The 19,231-nt window shown below is 40.3% G+C and overlaps 1 protein-coding gene across 9 annotated transcripts in view; it reads left to right on the top strand.

Moving 5' to 3' along the window:
• LOC311588645 (contactin-4) overlaps positions 1-17,259 on the top strand; it is a 980,815-nt gene extending 963,556 nt beyond the window's left edge. For all 9 annotated transcript variants that reach the window (XM_084766525.1, XM_084766531.1, XM_084766522.1 and 6 more), the window contains 5 exons: positions 1,225-1,337; positions 2,256-2,442; positions 2,877-2,989; positions 11,328-11,496; positions 14,637-17,259. In XM_084766525.1, the coding sequence (XP_084622651.1) occupies positions 1,225-1,337; positions 2,256-2,442; positions 2,877-2,989; positions 11,328-11,496; positions 14,637-14,737 (683 nt within the window). In that variant the 3' untranslated portion in view covers positions 14,738-17,259. The remainder of the gene's footprint in view (positions 1-1,224; positions 1,338-2,255; positions 2,443-2,876; positions 2,990-11,327; positions 11,497-14,636) is intronic.
• The last annotated feature ends 1,972 nt before the right edge of the window (positions 17,260-19,231 follow it).

Genomic DNA, 19,231 nt, shown 5'->3' with positions numbered 1-19,231 from the left:
ATTTCTTGTTGTCTGTCTTATCCACATTGTGAATCCCTGAACATTCTCCTGGTCAGCAAACCCTTGGGCAGCAAAGGGTTTCTGAGTTCCCTTGGGCCTGCCAAGTGGAATAAGTGTTTGTTTATGCCTTGTCTCCTGGTTGTCATTTATAGTCATGATATCTCTATCATTCGCATGTTTCTCTATTAGAACTTTCAGGCCAAGGTATTTAAAGTTTTGAAGTTTTGTCATATGTTCTTGTGTAGGACAGTGTTTCCTGAGGGTGGGTGATGTTTTTCCCTGTGTATCAAGTGACGTATAAGATATTCCAAATTAACACATAAGCAGAATATTATTGTTATGTGTAAATAGAGATCTCCATGTCCAATATTTCATGGAGTTTGCAATGTAGTAGAGTACACAAATTGACACTAAATTATAATAGATAATGTTTTAGCTTGAAAAGGAGCTTTATTATAGCATATTTGTGGTGCTTTTGCATTGCAGTAGTGAGTGGGTCTCTGGAACAGAAGAACTTTTAAAAGTATCAAATAGTCATGTAGTGATTTGAATTGCAATTTCAAAAGTACATAACTACCCAAGGTAAAATTTTGTGAATGTTATTATTTAAGTCATGGCTGGATGAGGTTTTTCAGTAAGGCAGACTATTAAGAGAAAATTTATATGCAAATGGTGTACAACTCTCATAAAAATCTGGCAAAACAAACTAGAATTTGAGAAGCTATTGGTTCAGTCTACTGTCTGCATCTGAGGATACTGAGCCCCAGAAACTGTAAGTGGCTGGTTTAGGTTTGGAGATTACTTTATAGAGCCAAGCCACCACTCAGCTTTCTTGAATCATAGTCAATTCAGTTAACTGTCCTGATTCTTTCTCTCTTGTTTTCATAATCCAGCAATTGGGACTACAGCTTAATTAAGATCTACCTGAAAAAATTGCTGACTATGAAAACTTATGGCTGAACTTGATCGTGGGTCACCTTAGTTCCACTTACCTGCAGTACAGGCCTTTGTTAAAAAACTTTTGAAGTGTCTCTTTCTTAACCACCACCCTACACTTTATAATTGCTTATCTGGGGGAGGTGTTGTGTGGCTCACAACCATTAAGGACATATGGCCATGGGTTCTTTTTACCTTCTAGAAATCCCATTTCTAGAAGTTTGTTGTATTGAAGCTAACCAAGTAGTGCTCTTTTTTTTTTTTTCTTTTTCCTGAATTCATTTCCAGAACCCACCAAACCACCAGCAAGTATCTTTGCCAGGAGTCTTTCTGCCACAGATATCGAAGTTTTCTGGGCCTCCCCTATTGGGAAGAATAGAGGACGGATTCAAGGTTATGAGGTAAGCTAGAGGCCTGTGCATTTGACCTATAGCTGATCCCTTGTGAGACTTCTAAGACATACTCACTGACGGGAGAAGACCCGCATTGCCTTACACAGCGTCTGTTCCAGATGCTTGTTCTACCATACCATTGAAAGAAACACTAAAGAATCTACGTGAGATGACCCTTTATCTGTGTTTATGCTCAAACTTAGTATTATATTTACGTGTGTGTGTGTGTGTGTGTGTGTGTGTGTGTGTGTGTGTAAACCTAAAGATCTACAATGTAGTTGGCACAATGAGCTTCATTGTGATATGCCCATGGGGATAAAGAGAAGTCAAGAGTACATCGCTCTTACCGAGGATCCAAGTTCGGTTTCCTGAATGAGTGTTGGGCAACTCAACAACTGCCTGTAACTCCAGCTCCAGGGGTTGGATGCACTTTTCTGGCCTCTGTGGTTATTTAGATTCACATGTACACACACGCACGCACGCACGCACGCACGCACGCATGCACGCACACACCCACACACTTAAAATCTTTTTTGTTTTGTTTTGAGAAAGGGTTTCTCTGTGTAGCCTTGGCTGTCCTAGACTCATTTTGTTTAAAATAAAAGCTTTTGAAAGTTTTTTTTTTTCAATCTTATATGCTCAGAATCACCTGGACTCAAAACAAGGTGGGAAAATAAGTGAAATAGCTATTGATGATTTACCAGACTGGCTACCTCTGTAGAAAAATAAAACAACAACAAAACAAAATCTTAGTGTGAATAATTTTGCAGATCATGTGGCCCTCCTTGTTCTAAAAAGCAGTGTCCGTGAACTAACATAGAAAGTTAACTCCATCATAAGAACTTGCAAAACAATATTATTACCTGATGGCACTGGAAATATCTCTAGTGAATATGATCTCCAAGGTCTTTCTTTTTATTTTCTCAGGTAAAATATTGGAGACATGACGACAAGGAAGAAAATGCTAGAAAAATACGAACAGTTGGAAATCAGACATCTACAAAAATCACCAACTTGAAAGCGAGTGCACTGTATCACTTATCTGTCAAGGCGTATAACTCAGCTGGGACAGGACCCTCCAGTGCCACAGTCAATGTCACGACCAGAAAGCCACGTAAGGACAGAGTTGCTCAGAAATATTTTGGGGATTCATCAAACATACTCCGAGTTCATTACCTATCCCCACCTCCCAGGGATCATTTGCATACTAATTGGTATCATTATATGGATTCAAATGCACCTTAGCATTTTAACTGAACCTTTTAGAATACCATGCCAAATTCATTGCTCCAGAGGACAGAAAGATAAATGTTTTTCTCCTCACTGGGAAGGACTACTTCTTTTAGCTATAAATGGTAGGCGACCAACTGAATCTTTTTCCATTTGCAATGCTGTATCACGTCAGATTTCAGTGACCTTGAAGACACATATTAGTGCAATCGCCCATTAAATTGCCTCTACTCTCGAATTCTAGTAAGGGGATATTCCTCAGAATCCATTGAGATTTAATAATCTGTGACTTCGTCTATCTTAATTTTTTTTTTATAGCACCAAGCCAACCCCCCGGAAACATCATATGGAATTCATCGGACTCCAAAATTATCCTGAACTGGGATCAAGTGAAGGCCCTGGATAACGAGTCAGAAGTGAAAGGATACAAAGTGGGTAATTTCTCTTTGCAAGGACACCTAATCCTGCTCTTAGCAGGAAGAGTCTGCCCTGCAGCAGGAGCTGCGCCTCCTCGCCCTTCCCTGCTGGGCCCCCTGCTGAGGGCTTCCGGTTCAGGAACTCACGCTAAAGAGGAACCTTCTAACTCTTCTGTGTGCCCTGCCTTCACTTTTCAGTACTTAGGCAGTCACCTGGGTGAGGCAGTCTTTCATTTCTCTCATAAATAACAGAGATAATAAGCTTGGAAATGAAAAGGAAGGCTTAATTTGGTTCACACTTGAGGAGGCTTCAGTCGTTGCCAGGTTAACTGTTGCCTTTGGACCTCTAGCAAGGCAAAAATAATATATCCTGTCAGGGGGTGAGGGGGAAGGGAGAGGAAGGGAAGGAGGGAGGAGAAAGAGAGAGAGAGAGGGAGAGGGAGAGGGAGAGGGAGAGGGAGAGGGAGAGGGAGAGGAGAGAGAGAGAGAGAGAGAGAGAGAGAGAGAGAGAGAGAGAGAGAGAGAGAGAGAGAGAGAGAGAGGGATTAAAAAATAGTGTTTGTTCTTGCGGGAGCTGGAGTTTCAGAAGGCTCTGATCTGCCTGACATGGAACTGAATGCAGGGCTTCTAGAAGAAGTATTTACTCTTGGTATCAACGCAATTTCTCCAGCCTTTGACTAAGTTTAAGCTTCCCATTGCCACCAAAAATTGGGCTAAAACAATTATGCTTTACTTTTACAATTGTACAGTTTCGCTTGGCCAAAATGGGCAGTGTCAGTGGTTAGAATCCATAACGCAGGTGACACACATGTGGCTTTATCACTTGGAGTAGCTTTGCAAAAGCTGGAGGGTGGCCAGAGTGCACCCATTCCACGACACTTCCCGTGTAGAAGCTGGGCTTTCTTCCAGTGTGGCCATGATGAGGTAGCCGGACTTCTATTGGCTTAGCTTCAGTAAGAGAGACAGAGAGTGAAATCTGTGTGTCCTTTTTAAAGCTAAGGATGAAACTAACTCCTGTAAGGCTAGCTCAGATCCAAATGGGTGAAGGTAAAGAACACATGTGTGCATTTTCTCCTTTTTTTTTTTCTTTTTCTTTTTTTTTTCTTTTTTTTTTTCTTTTTCTTTTTTTTTTTTTTTTTTTTTTTTTTTTTGGTTTTTTAAGACAAGGTTTTTCTGTGTAGCCTTGGCTGTCCTGGACTTGCTTTATAGGCCAGGCTGGCCTCAAACTCATAGAGATCTGTCTGCCTCTGTCTCCCAAATGCTGGGATAAAAGGTGTGTGCCACTACCACCTGTCAGTGCAAGCAACAGTGTATCACTCTGATGTTAAGGGTGCTGTCTGTGTGCAACAGTACAAGGCTTGGCTGTGTCCAAATGTGTAGGCCACATGGCACTCTGAGCAGACGATGAGCAGAGGTCTGTCCTCAACCTCTGGGAAGAATGAAAAGGAACTGCAGATGTTTAGCTAGAAGAAAAACAGTTCTCAGAGTCATAAAACTTCAAATATCTAAAAGGACTTTAATAATAATGAGTAGAATTGTTCCCAAGTTTATAACACTACTGAAAATTTTGATTTCCAAGCTCTTCTCCCTGAGAAAAACGTAAAACCATAGGCTTAGCTTTATAACCTTCCTTAAATAATAAAAATTATAGAAAGGTTTAGTTAAGTGGACTTGCAAAATTGCAAGGAACGTTTTGTTTGTTTGTTTTTTTTTTTGGTTGATCACTGTAAAATCACTAGTAGGTAAGACCATGTCAACATAGCCATGGTGATGATAGTTTATCAAAAGCTTTGTAAAACGTCACTCTTCCTGTGGCTAGATAGGCAGCAAAATGCCCTTAAGTTGAATGTCACACTGAATTTTCTTCCCTGACATCTCAGTAGAAAGTAGCATAGCTAATACCTGCTTACTCTCAGCAAAGGAGAAGTGTCCATCTTCCTTTGAGCTACGTTCATTTTTGAATAGCTCTGTCTTCTGGAAAATACAACTGAGTCAAAATTTATCTTCATGTCATCTTGCTTTGTGGGCGATATTCTTATTCCCTTGAGTTCTTGAGAACAATTCTATTGGATTTTAAGCTTATTTTCAGGCTGGTCCCAAAACAAAATTAACAGAGAGAAGAGCCGCTCAAAGTATTCTAGGCAATCAGGAAAAAGATTAGCTTGACAAATGATCATCTACTAAAACCATATATATACATATACATATGCATATGCATATAAATATATACACACATGTATATGTATATAGTGAATTATGAATGAACACTCACCCTCATCCTTAAGTGTGTTGGAGTGCCCTTGGCTTTCTCAGGTGCAAGGAGCAGTGTGCATGTTGCGATTTGCTAACTGGCAACAAGCGCTACTTTGTTGGCAGTTCTTCGTATGTCTGCTCCATCTCATAAGTGCTTACACCAGATTCTTTTAACATCTTCCCAGAAGGGCCCATCTTGAGTTTATTGCCTCTGCAGACTCTTTTACAGGCACATAGCTTAGTCCAAGCAGCATACATCATGAAGGGTAAACGGAGGGCAAAGTAGGTCAGGAGAAATACAGGGACATTTGCATTTTATTTCCCAGAAGAAATCTGTTGTTCTTCATATATTTGGGAAGACAATGTTTACTTCTATAGTAATAGAATAAAATATGGGAGTAAATTAAAATGAGACCATTTAGTCCTCTTTCTGATTCAATTATCAGGTCAGATGAGGTCATCTTTTATGGCATTAGGCTTAACATTTGTATCTTTTGATTGTAGACCTTGAGAATATAGTGTAGCCCCTCTGTGACAGAAAGGTACACGAGGGAGGTATCACCCATAAGATGGAGTGAGGTATACCCAATGCTATGGAAACCACATGTAGTGAAGGTCAAAGAAAGATAGGGTGACAAGGTGAGACCTCGAAATGGCACTTTCCAACGAAAGGGCACTTTCTGAGTCCTTGATTTCCAACTCATCTCTCCATTTAGGATACAGCTGGAAGAGCTGAACTCCCTGCACCTCAGTTGGATCCCAGAGAATCTCAGCATGACTGGCTGTCTATACTGAACGCTCCATATACATGTGCAGGCTTTAGGATGTCCATGTATATAACTGGTCCCTCCCATGATGTCACTGAGTGAAGTCACTTTTAGAGCTGGGGTTATTAGAGTCAAATGTAGATCTCTAAGCTGCCTGGGAGAGTTGAACTTTGATAGAGAACTTGTCTCATTACAGATGGGCTCTTGCTTATACCATATGTACCCCTTAAATTCACTTTCCTTTCTATATCCTGAAGGTTTTACAATAAGGGGATTTACATTTTTATTTTTGTTGTCTGGGTCTACTCAATTCCTGCTTAGGTAGAGCAGTCTCAATAAGAAGTGGATTTTAGAACATTTGAGCCTCAGATTATTTTGTAAATTCTTTATCAGTGTATGTGAGGGGACACAGTAAATAAACTACTGACATGACCGATCCAATATCAGGAGGAGGGCTTTTAAGACAGGGAACATATCCAGAGGCATATAGAGGAGTACAGAAAGAAGGAAGCCGACTGGACATGGCCAGGTCAAGGGAAAGGGGAGAGCAGGAGACAATAGTGGAGATATCAAGAGATGGAGAGTAGAGCAGAGAAGGAAAGGGAATAGTGAGAAGAGCAAGACAGCAAGAGGGTGACAAGAGAGAAGAGCGTGTGGAGTGGACAGAGCATGAGGGTTACAAGGCATCTGAGTGGCCGTGGGGAGGGAAGGGCCTGGATTCTAGCATGGGATTTTAAATATAGGACAGGTATGTGTGATATTGAGGGAGCCTGGAGGCCAGCATGGACTTCGATATGCTGATAGATGCCACGGGTAGCCATATGTCCCTTCTGTCAGAGGTAAACTAAATGATTCAACTTGGGAAATGGGAGCCTGTTTTGCAAGTTCCTGAGGAATGCCAGATTTTATCTAACCTTTAGAAATCCCTCTATAGTCCCACTTGAGCTAATTTCTGGACCTAGCAATTATATTTAAAGGCATAACCTCTGGTCTCAGTCTGGTAAAACAAACTGCCCACACAAATAAGTGAAATAGGGTAACTGAGCTCAGCCACCAAACGCTACAGTTATCTGTCTTAGGTTCTTAATCATCTTAATAACCCCTTAAAAAGAAGAAATTGCCAGAATCTGCCATTTCTATTAAGCCTAACTCAGAAGACACAAAAATCTGCTAAAATAGTATTTCTAGGATATTCAAACCTGGGATCCAAACACAGCAGCAGTGTGGAATCTGGTTTTGCCCCTTGCCACTTGTTTACTTTGCCTGGCAACAATCTACAGACACAACAGATGAAAATAAAGCAAGGCAAAGAAAAAGACTTGAGGCTGAGAAAACCAGAAAGAGCTAGGGGACAAACAGGAAAGCTTTGTCATTTTTATACAAAGGCCAGGAAAAGCCACTCTAGGAGTGCTGTCTCAACTGGGCTTTGAAAGAAAGGAGGAAACGAGACAGGCAGCTCTCTGGGAAAGTATGTAGGCAGAAGGCATGAAGGTCCAGAGGTGGACGTATGCTAGTGTTACAGAACATGAAATATTGGTGACATAGCCACAAACCTGTGACTTTCCAGAAGAGGTAATGGATTTTTAGCTCCAGTTGTTGGAGTGGGAAATATAGATCAGTGTCTTTGTCGGTGTGAGCGACTATAAGAGACTAACTGAAGCTTCTTAATTTATGACGAACAGAAACATATTTCTGGAGGATAAGAATTCCAACACAAAACTGTTGACCTATGAGGTAACTCTTTTTTTCCCCCATCATTACTTAGCAGAAGGCAAGAGACTGAAACATACTCAAAGAGGATGGGATTCCTTTAAGAGCACCCATCCCACAATGAAGGTGGGGGGACTCATACTCTTTTTTTTTTTTTTTTTTTTTTTTTGTATTTTGAGACAGGGTTTTTCTGTGTAGCCTTGGTTGTCCTGGACTCAACTTGTAGACCAGGCTGGCCTCGAACTCACAGCAATCCACCTGCCTCTGCCTCCTGAGTGGTGGAATTAAAGGCATGTGCCACCACCTCTTAAGTGGTCCATTTTTTTTTTTGAGACAGGGTCTTACTCTGTAGCCAAAGCTGATCTACAACTCACTATGGAGCCAGGCTGGCCTCAAATTCACAAATAACCCTCCTGCCTCAGCATCCTGAATAATAGGATTTTAAGCATAAGCCATCAGGGTTCACATTTTAAATTTGTTAAACTAGAAATTAAATTTTAACAGGGATTTTAGAACAGATAAACACCCAAACCATAGCAACCATGAGGGCAGTATCTTTCGACGGTTACTATAAACCTCCGTGCATAATTTCTTACTTTATAAAAGTGGTATTTAAACAAAGTTAGACACCAACCTGTTCAAACAAATAACACGTGTGAACAGCCTATGATCCCCAGGGCACATGGCCTCTGCTTTTAGTTTTTTTCACATTTTATTTTATTTTGTGTGTGTGTGTGTGTGTGTGTGTGTGTGTGTGTGTGTGTGTGTGTGTTTGTCATTTGTACCCACATGTGTACAGCATGCATCCGGAGGTCAGGACAACTTAAGTAGTTAGTTCTCCCCCTTCATGGAATGGATCCTGGAAATCTAATCAAGGCCATTAGGCTTTGCAGTAGGCTCCTGCTGACGAATTTATTCTCCTACCACCCATCCCCTTTTAAGTTCTCTGTCAAATCCCATTATTTTGCACATATGAAGACAGAGACCAGAGAGGGAAAGCCATTTCACCTAGAGGTAGCAGCCAAGTCAATATGAATAATCCAGGCCCTGGAGTTAGATTATTTAGGGTTAAACATGGAGTCAATCAGTGCTCCTCATGGGAGCACAGGCAATTGTCTACCATCTCCAGGTCTCAGGTTGCCCAGGTTGGAGGTCAAAACAATAACTAAGAGTAGCTGGGGAGATGATCTAGGAAAGCCTTTCGGAGGAAAGGGGTTTAGAATCTGGAGAAGCAAAAGGAGTCGGGTTTTGGTGTTGTTATCATTAGTCCCAGGTAGTCTCCCTTTTTCCCTGGCTGTGTTATATCAGATATAGGCATGGCCTTCGTGTCAAACACTGTACCAAGGGTTTGGTGTAAATAAAGCTTTTGCTGGCCTTTATTCAGGTACTACTGTCTCTGCACAGTTACCAGACTGATAAGCGGTATTGATTAAAAAAAAAAAAACCTGCCTTTTTTTCTTGGAAATGTTTCTCTTGGATTTATACTTGAAACTGCTTGGATCCTCTGAGCTCTTGCAGAAGTAAATCAAAGAAGCAATTTATTCCTCCGAGCCAGATGTGACCTTGCATGCTATCAGCCAGCCCATTCTCCTGAAGGGCTGGGATGAGAAGCTTGCCTGAGGATTTATTGGCACTTGATCATTAGCCAAGGGATGCTGAGCCTGGCACAGCTGATGCTTCAGCGTGGGGAAGGGAAGGGCTTGCGAATCTTTCCACCTTAAAGAAATTGTGTTTTCCGCCTTGTATTAGAGTGCCGTAAATTAGGGTGATAAAATGCCAGGGAACAAATGGGATCTAAACTATGGTAAGGGAATTTTATGAGTTTCACTCATGTTTTCTTCTGTCTTGCAATAGAAGGCTGACCATATCTCTCTGGCCTCAGTAGATCAGTATTTATAGGGGTTTTGGTGAAACATGAGCAAGTCCTGTCGTTCTCAATCTGGGATAGCTGGTCTAGTAACATTGGTGCAGGCTGAGAACTTAGAAGAATGACAGAAGTTCAGGTCTCAGCTCTGACCTCGGCAATCAGAAACTCCAGCGATGGGCTGAACAAATGATGTTCCAAGTATCTCGCCCAGTGATTCTGAGGCAAGGTTGAATTTGCAAGCCTAATCTCCTATCCACATTATCCGAATGTTTTTTTTTTTTAAATAAAAGCATATCATAGCCTGCACTCCCACATCTGTAAGTGCTTTCTTGGGCAACCAGGGGTGGAAGTGGAGTGAAATTTACAATTCCTTTCCTACCCATCCTCTGAGTGAGACTGTGCTTTGTTGTGGGGCTGCCTTCAGCACTGTAGGATGTCCAGCCGTGAGTTTCTACCCTCTACACAGATAGCATTTGTGACAATCAAGTATGTCTGCAGATGCTGATGAGTGCCCCCCTGCAGGGCAAAATTGTATCCCACGCTCCTAACTCTGCTAAGAAATAGAGGATTAGAGCATCACTGAGTTTCCTGAGGCACCCAAGGCTGAGGACCACTGGTCTCATCCATCCCCTTTATCCTGTGGGAAGCTGGAGAAGGCAGGCTATTTTGATTCATGACATAGGCTTAGGAATCACATCCTACTGTTTCTCCATGCTGTAAGGGACCCAGGCTTCAGTGTCCTCACCTGTGAAAAGGCATGGTAAAACCTGCATTGTGGGATTGTGGCAACACTGACAACTTACCCATAAGAGTCAGAACCTACAGGATAGTTGTCCTCATTCATAGCTGTTGCTGGGCATGCAATGGCAGGTGCACATTTTTATCCCCTTGCATTTTGTCCCCTACTGGGTTGAAGACCATCAGAGCCCCCAAGCAAGTGGGTTCTCAGGAAAACTAGCCAAACCTCTCATCAGATAAATCACAGTCCAAACTCAGCATCTAAGAGGCCCAGGAAGGAAGGCAAAGGTGACGAGTGGAACTTTTCTGAGCCACCACACTTCTAGATTGTCACTGATTGCCTCTTCTATGGGACCCTCAAAAAGGGTCCAAGTGGGAGACAAAGTGGAGAGTTCACTGCCCTTGCCATCTAGGCCACCTCTTTGTGTGGAAAAAAAATGTTCTCTTCCAAGAAATTTCTTTTTTTAATTTGTTTTTTTTCTTAATTTATTCACTTTATATCCCAATTGTGGCCCTCACTTGTCTGCTCCTGTTCCAACCCTAATCTTCCTCTTCCCCCTCTCCCCATGCACTTCTCCTAGTCCTCAGAAAAGGGAAGCCCCACTCCCAATCCACCACAGCTCACCAACTTGCATCAGGGATGAGTGTATTCTCTTCCCCTGTGGACCTAGGCCCCCTGCAAAGATGTAGAAAGACATTCTTAGTGTGACCTTTGAATCCCCAGCCCTTACTGCATTTTTTACAGTGGAAGGAACTGAAGTTGGGAAAAGTGAAGTAAATGGCCCATGGTCACACAGAGCCAAGTCTATTCTGATGCCAAGGCTCCTGGTGTGTCACTGACTCTGCATCCTTACATGACCCTCACCATAAATGAGCCTTCTCAGTAGGAGTGGGCTATGAGAGCACTTTTGCCATCATTTTACATTAAACTGGTACACAGAGTTAGAAAGGAATAAACACCACAACTATATACATCAGTTAGAGCATCAGATGACACCCGCTCTTTCTGTGTGGGCAGGTCTTGTACAGATGGAACAGGCAAAGCAGCACATCTGTCATCGAAACAAACAAAACGTCAGTGGAGCTTTCTTTACCTTTCGATGAAGATTACATCATAGAGATCAAGCCATTCAGCGATGGAGGAGACGGCAGTAGCAGCGAGCAAATCCGAATCCCAAAGATATCAAGTAAGAACGGTTCTTTTTGTTCTTGGCTTTTCCCCCTGCCTACTGTGTCATTCTCCCAGATGACCCCAGGCTTCAGAGAAACTGAGCCCCAAAACAAAGAATCATAATTAAGGTGAATGACACGCGTATCCTTCAGACCGTAACTGATGTTTTCTGATTGCAGAAAACTTCATGCAAAAAATTCTGCCCAGTTTTGATGGATTTAGGCAATGACCAACCGAAATAGTAAATTAAGGCTGTCCCACAGAAGTCACAAAAGGGTTTTTTTCATATTGACCCATTTGGTTCACAAGTGCCTAGTCCTCAAATTAATTATGGCCTCTAAAGTTAATAAACAATGCAGTTAGGAAGAATAGACAGAGGGTTTTGTTGTTGTCACTGTTGTTGTAAGTCAGGGTCTTACTATGTAGCATGACTGGTCTGGAACTCGCTGGGATCCTCCTGCCTCTACCTCCCCAGTGCAAGGATGCTCTGGCCAAAAAGTTCTTAACAAGGTTATGATGTTTTATTCCCAGTAAACTAGTGTAAGTCAGTCTTGAGTTGGAAACATTTTAAAGTTAATGTGATATATTTTGATTGAGTATATGTCTTCTCCATGTAAAATGCATATGGCTATCTATAGTTAATTGTCTTTATTTTAAAATGTTGCTAAATCGTATGTGACCGTAGCCTTTTTGATCAATTGAATTCTATTCTGTTTTTAAGTATTGTGTTTATAAATATCTCAACAGCATACTAATTTTTGTTGAGTGATTCTATTTGTTTTAATAAAAAGATTTATAAAGTCAGAAATCAGAATAATGATTGGCAGCCGCTGGTGATTGGAGAGTGACAGCTTAATAAATCTTTGTGTACTATTCAGCATGATTTAAAAAGCATCTAGAAAGAGTGGTGCTGGCTACACAGCATCTGGAAGTGCTTCCTGCCAGTAGATTTTGCACAGTTTTGGGTGTTTGTTTCACTTTGTTTTCTGGGTTTTGTCTGTAGTTTGGCAGGCAGGGTCTCACAAAGCAGGTCTGGTTGGCTTTGGGCAGGTTGTATAGAGGAAGCTGTCTACCAACTGGTAGATATCCTCCTGCCTCTGCTCCCTAAGTGCCAGGATTATATTAGCCATCCCTGCCGGAATTGTCTTCTTTAGTTTACATGGTCCCTTTGTTTATGACATGTTTTTACCATGATAAAGAAAAGGTTGGGTATATATCCAAGTTGCCATTCAATATCTAGATACATATTTCTCTGGTCCTGGCCTTTGAGGTCTGGATAATAGAGGATCAGTGCAGGCTAGAATAATAAACTTTCAGGCTATTCCCAGAAAGATGGTATTTTAAACCATAGCTGATATACTCAGCACTAAGACCCTACTTTTAGTGCTCGGGTAAGTCTCTGCTAGGTGTCCACCATTTTATTTTTCAGAGAAAGAAAGGCCTATTATGTAATACAGACAGGAAGTGATAGCAAAGTAGCTGTGAAGCAATTTTAATAGCTGCTTTGAAATTTCTCAATTCAGAAGAGTGAAGAGCTCCCTTGTTATTTCACCCATTCTCAGAAGTGCCTATCATTTAGAAAGGATGCAATAAGTACTTGTTTGTATTCAAGAGTAGTGCAGGGTTCAGTGGGAAACCGAGGCCAAAAGCTATGCCCCAGAGATGGAGTTACTTAGATAAACACTAATATAAATATACATATACACATACATATATACATACACATACATATATAAAAATATAGTCATATAGGTATTTACAGGTATATATAATATATACAATTAATATATTATATAGTTAATACATATATGCATATGGTTAATGTACTTAAATGCCACTGAATTGTACTTTTATTTGTTTTGTTTTGTTTCTAGGGGGACCTTACTAAGTAGCTTGGGCTGGCCTTGAACCGGCTATATAGATGAAGCTATCACTAAACAAAGCCTATGACTTCTATTGTCAGGGGACCAGCTGTACAGTGAGCTGTGAATGTAGTATCCAGTCCACAACAACATACAATTGAGATTTATTTTTTTCACTTTGCTTAAATCTTACTACAAGTGTCTTATCATTGCAAAGATTGTTCTTCTTCTCACTGGGGATTCTTGGTCTTATTCATTACAAAAACATATATAGTGGCTAGACAGATCATGAAGATCTGAGTGTTGTTAACAGAGTATAATGTCTTCCCTTAAAGGACATCCATTTCATCAGTTGGGGAGATCAGGAGAAAGCGTTTTTTTATTAAAAAAAAAATGCATTACCCATATGAAAAAGTTTGTTTAAAATGTGATCATTTTGAGTGTTCAAAAGAGATATATTTAGACAAAGATGGTTTTGATTCCCATCCAGACATTAACTTAGCTAGGCAATATTAAACAAGTAAGTTACCTCATCTCTTGGGAGCCCAGTCTCCTCATCTGATGAAAAAAAAAACAATGACACTATCTGGTCCATAGAGGGGGCTGTAACAGCTGAGTGTAACATTGTGTAGCACAAAAGTGGAATGGAAAGGGAGTATCAGTCTTCATAGTGTTACATCATGGACTTATCAACCTCTATCAGGCACATTGTTAATGATCTTGAAGCATTTGTCACACTGAATATGAACACCCTCAATTTATAACAATCTAAAAAGAGCCTGCAGGATGATCCCTATCCTGCTCCAGCCCACAGTTGGGTCATCATGGAACTGAAGTTGGTGAATCTTTGAGGAAGAATCATGTCGGTAGGGCTGGAAAGAGAGCTCTGTCAGTAAAATTCTGGAGAACTTGAATATGACCTCTGGCCCATGTTTAAAAAGCACTCTAGATATAGCTAAACACCCTTGTAATCTTAACACTGAAGATCCCTGGGTGAGTTCTAGGCTAGTAAGAGACATGGTCTGAAAAAGCAAGGTGGAAGGCACACATTTAAGGAGCTGATAGTCTCCCCTCACCTCCACGTGCATGCCTATGTGTGTGCACACATACCTGAGCACATAAGAGTTTCTGGACATATATACTCACACAATAAAATAGCCAGATGATGGACAAACAGAAAGGATGGTTTTTTGTAGAAGCCAGTCAGCCATAGTGTTTTGGAAAGCCCTGCAGCACCACTTTTCTTTGCATACAGGATGAGATCCTTACTAATGAATTTGTTCTCTCTTTTCAGATTCCTATGCAAGAGGATCTGGGGCTTCCACCTCCAATGCGTGCACACTGTCAGCCATCAGCACCATAATGATATCTCTCACAGCCAGGTCTAGTTTATGACAAAAGTTATCTAAAGGACTTGCTATTTATAATATAAGCAACATTTAGCTAGTTGTTTTGAAGACACCCAGTACTAAGTAATATTGTTGTTCAAGTACATCTTATTACTGGAAAAAAATGTTTTTGCTTCGTTAGGAATGGCATTACACAGTACTTCCTCAAAGCAAATCTAGCTTTGTCTGAAGTTTCTTTGGAAACTCTGCAATGCACTGAAGACATCTGTAATATGATGTTACCAAAGCAGTTTACATATGTCCTTATATGCATATTTTTTATTATATATTTAGTGTTTTATAGAATTTTTTAAAGTTAACATATAATGTAGATATTGGTTTTTTTCCTCTGCTGTAAAATGCTCTGGGCAACACAACCACACAATTATGATTTGAGAGAATTTCCTTTAAGGGCAGAGTTTGAAACTCATCTCAGTAAATGAATTGCAAATGACTTGTACAGTTTTACAAGGATCTAGTGGCAAAACAGCTGGAAACTGGGTCTGTATCTCAAGGCTGATGTATATAAATTATCCCTTGAATGGTTAATGCATTGATTCGAGTCCCTTTGACATATGTGATATGGTTTCCCGCCCTGTTGTGAGTTTTGTTGTTCAACACAACTTGAGATGATTTCAGGAACTACAAATCTCAAAAGCTGATCTTCCCAGCCCAAGAGGCACCTTGTGCAATCCTCCCATCCTTGAACTTAGCATTGTCGGGTAAGACTTTATTTGAGCATCGTCTTTGTAGTAGCATTATCTTAGGCATTGAATTTGAAGTTACATATCCTGTAGTAACATAGACAAAAAGTTACTATAGTCAAACGAGTCTTTCATGACATAAAATGTAATTTTACTCTTTAGACATATCTGTTTTTGAATGTAAGTTTTTTAATAAGTAATTCTGTCAATGGAATTTATAATTTCAATTTTTCTTATAGACAACATGTGTAACTGTAAATGATAGAGCCCTTCTTTTGAATGACAATGACATATGTAATTTGAAATTTTTTCCTATTTCAGCAAATAGCTGCTGCAAAGAATTTTACCTATGATTCTATAAACTATCAGTAGTACAAATGTATTGTATCTTGATGTCTCTCCTGTTTTGCAGTAGCTAGTCTGGTTGCTTTATAAGCTTTACATTCTAAATCTTAAAGTCATACAATGAAAGATGGCAATATCAGCATAACATTATTCTTATGGAAAAGAACTCTTTGTTATGATGGGGGACTTCTTGTAACCTGACAAGGGTAGACTATAGAAGGCAATGAGATTTTCTATACAGCTTTTCACATGCAAACACACAGATATCTTTTTCTTCTGTCTTGGAGAGCTCATAATTGCCTGTGGTTTGTCATTTTTGCTTCCCTATAACATAGCTTTTCAACCTGCTAACTATATTCGTCCAATAAAGGCATCATCAGGATTCCATTTGTGTAAAAATTAGGATGGTAACAGGGAAACTATTGTCAGTATTTCAACTGTGTTCCTTTTTTAGTTTGCTATGGCTTACTTCTATGTTAAAATATGATTTAAAATCACCTACAAAAATCAACAAAATAATAAAATGAATGAAAAAACCTGATACCCCAGGTAGTTCCCAACCCCAGTGTAAATGATATCTACCAGTGATCTAGCATATGTAATCTTTTTTAAAGATATTGTTAATAAATATTCTGTCATTTGTAAAGATATCTGCCTTCTGCCATTATTCCTGCCTGCCTGTAAGGGAACTTGTTAGCTTGCCCTTGTGCTAGTTACAACTTGGGACCATAGGGGGACTCACAAGTCTCTAGATCTGTCCCAAAACTAGGTGACCCAATTCTAAAGGTGACTTTCGAATTGACCACCCTGAAGACCACCATTTTACATCCTCTTTGGAAAGAGAGAGGATCAAAATCAAGTAACCGATATCTTGAAACTGAGAGTAGAATTTTTTTTTCCTTGACTAGCCAAGATTTTGTATATTTGATCTAAGTGCATCTGGTGTTTCCCTTTACCCATTGCCCAAACCATAAAATCTATATATAAACTTAAGCATGTCAGTCCCTTCTTAATCTAAAAATCCCTTACTACTATATCCAGCCACACTGAGCCCTACTTGGTCCCTGAACACTGCTTGCTTTGGGTCTCACCTCTGTGCCTTTTGGTCTCATGGCTGTTCCTTCTTGAAATGTTGCCCCTGACTCTCCCACCCAGATACAACTGTACTAGGGCACCCCCAACACCTCAGCTCATCTGTGAGGTATTCCAACATGCCTGTCCTTGTGATGTCCTCCGTCTGAATTTGCTGCAACCCTTCATTTAGTATTTCATAGGGTACTACTTTTGGAAATATCTTGTACTGTTATCTTGCATTTGAGCCCAACTCCTGTATTGTTACTGACTTTTCCTTGTATGTATGCCTTGTCTTCCCAACTAGATTGTAAGCTCCTTGAGGGCAGGGACATTGATCTTCTCTTCCATGTACTCTCCATAGTGCCTAGCACAGTGCCTTGCAATAAATACTCATTGATGAATTGTTTGAAGGGGTCTCTGAAGTAGCATTTTGCATCAGTTGCCCGCCTGTGTGATATATAGACAACCAAGCAGCGAGGACTGTCTCACTATTACTTCTGTGATGTTCTGGAAATTGCTAGTGGCTTCCTGTGTTATGCTTTGGTGAACTTTTCTTCATCTCTCAGCCTTGTCATCTGGTAGTGATACCCTGAGCTAGCTGAGGCCAACTGCACTGAAGAGTTTAGCAAGTGTCACATTGGCACCTTCACCAACATTTGTTTGATTTGTTGGCTTTGGTGGGTTTTGTTGGTAGGGGGCACCATTTGAAAGCAACAAAAACAGCTCTCCTAACTGGACCAAGCAGAAAGGAACTAATTAACATCTCACAGGGTCATCACAGGAGCCCAGGAAATTCCAAAGGTGCAAAAGCCTTGATAAGTATAAGAACTCACTACTCTCAGGAGTACAGAAACCTTTCAAAGTCTCCTTGGTGTGTGGTTTGAAAGATAAAGAAATTGTGTTTCTGGGTTTGATGTCATCCTGCACAATGTAAACCCTCTTCAGGAAGTGTCTGATCAATCTGCGGATCATACAAGCTGATCATCCTGCTCACACCAAGTCTTCACTCAAAGGGACAGTGTATTAATTCAAGAGCAGAATGATGTTTCTAGAAGTGAGACAATAGGCGTTAGAAGGCTCTAAACAATAGACTTTCTATATATAGCCAACCAAAGGAACTTTCCAAGTCCCAAGCCCCAACCCACAACCAGGTGGCGTGTGCCACTCCTTGACATCTTTTCCTAAGGGAGGACTACTAAGAAAATGTGTTTTCTTTAACCCTTTCAAGTTCTTTTGTGTCTTACCCATCTGTATTTTCACTATACAAAGAGATGTTCTACTCTGACAGGTAATTGGATCCCATCAGGGTAACTAGCTTTGACTAAGCTAACAAGCCCTCTGCAGGAAGCAGCACCTTTTCATGCGTTGGGAGAGTGGCAATAAAGTTTGATTCTAAGGTGAGAGTTGAAGTCTTCCAGCCAATAACATGGGAAGTGCCATGAGAATTTATCTTGAAACAGAATAATTATGGCTATTTTACAACTAGTAGACTATTAAACTCTTCCTTAACCTTTCCCAAACTCTACCGACCAATATGCTCTAGGAACATTGCCTAGCCAAGCAGCCTACAATTAACTACTAAATGTAATGGAATTTATGTAATATCAACTAACAGGTGATTTTTTTTTGGTACTAGATTGTCACCCCCTCCTCCCTTTCATTTTTGCATCAACCTTCAAGGCTTGAGTGTATTTTCCTGCTGTTGAAATTGGAACTAGGTTCTCACTGAAAATATGGTCAACTACAGTGACTTGAAATACAGACTCTTAAAAGAAAGGATTTCTAGTCAAATAGTAGACATACAAATATCATTCCATGACAAAATGACAGTCTCTAGGGTCTAACAAAGACAGCCTAAGCCAAAGGCTAATGATATGTAGATTCTAACAATCTGGGCTACATTCTGACAAATGCCACTCCTTGCTTAGGATAATCTATAAGAGATTCTAAATGCACAGCTATCTAAACATTAGTCATTATTTTTATAAATTGGCTATTGTATTTGTCCAGGGTCATGATAAAAATTGTAATATTCAATCACCTTACTATAAGTAGAATATAAACTAACACTAAATATCAATATTAATGTTTATATAAAATAAGGTAGGCATTAGGTTCCTCACTAAGATGCCTGGTTTTTCCATAAAATTGCCTTCAGTTTCTCCATATTGTACTGAACTGTCCCTTTTCTTCCAAAGTACTTGTAGCTGGTATGTAAATCATTTCATTTGTCAATGGGGGAACATTATCTGTTGCTATTTCATGTGATTTCTAAGCCTTCTGCCAAAAGATGATCACTCTGTGCAAGGCAGGCTGCCCACTGTGTGAGCCTTTGAACCTTGTGCTAAATGGGCCATGCAGATTTAATGTTCGAATTC

The sequence above is a fragment of the Acomys minous genome (genome assembly GCF_964271855.1).
Source record: "Acomys minous genome assembly, chromosome: 17".
NCBI classification, from domain to species: domain Eukaryota; kingdom Metazoa; phylum Chordata; class Mammalia; order Rodentia; family Muridae; genus Acomys; species Acomys minous.
Note: the sequence above shows the minus strand (reverse complement) of the source record. Positions and strands in the feature narration are given on the sequence as shown.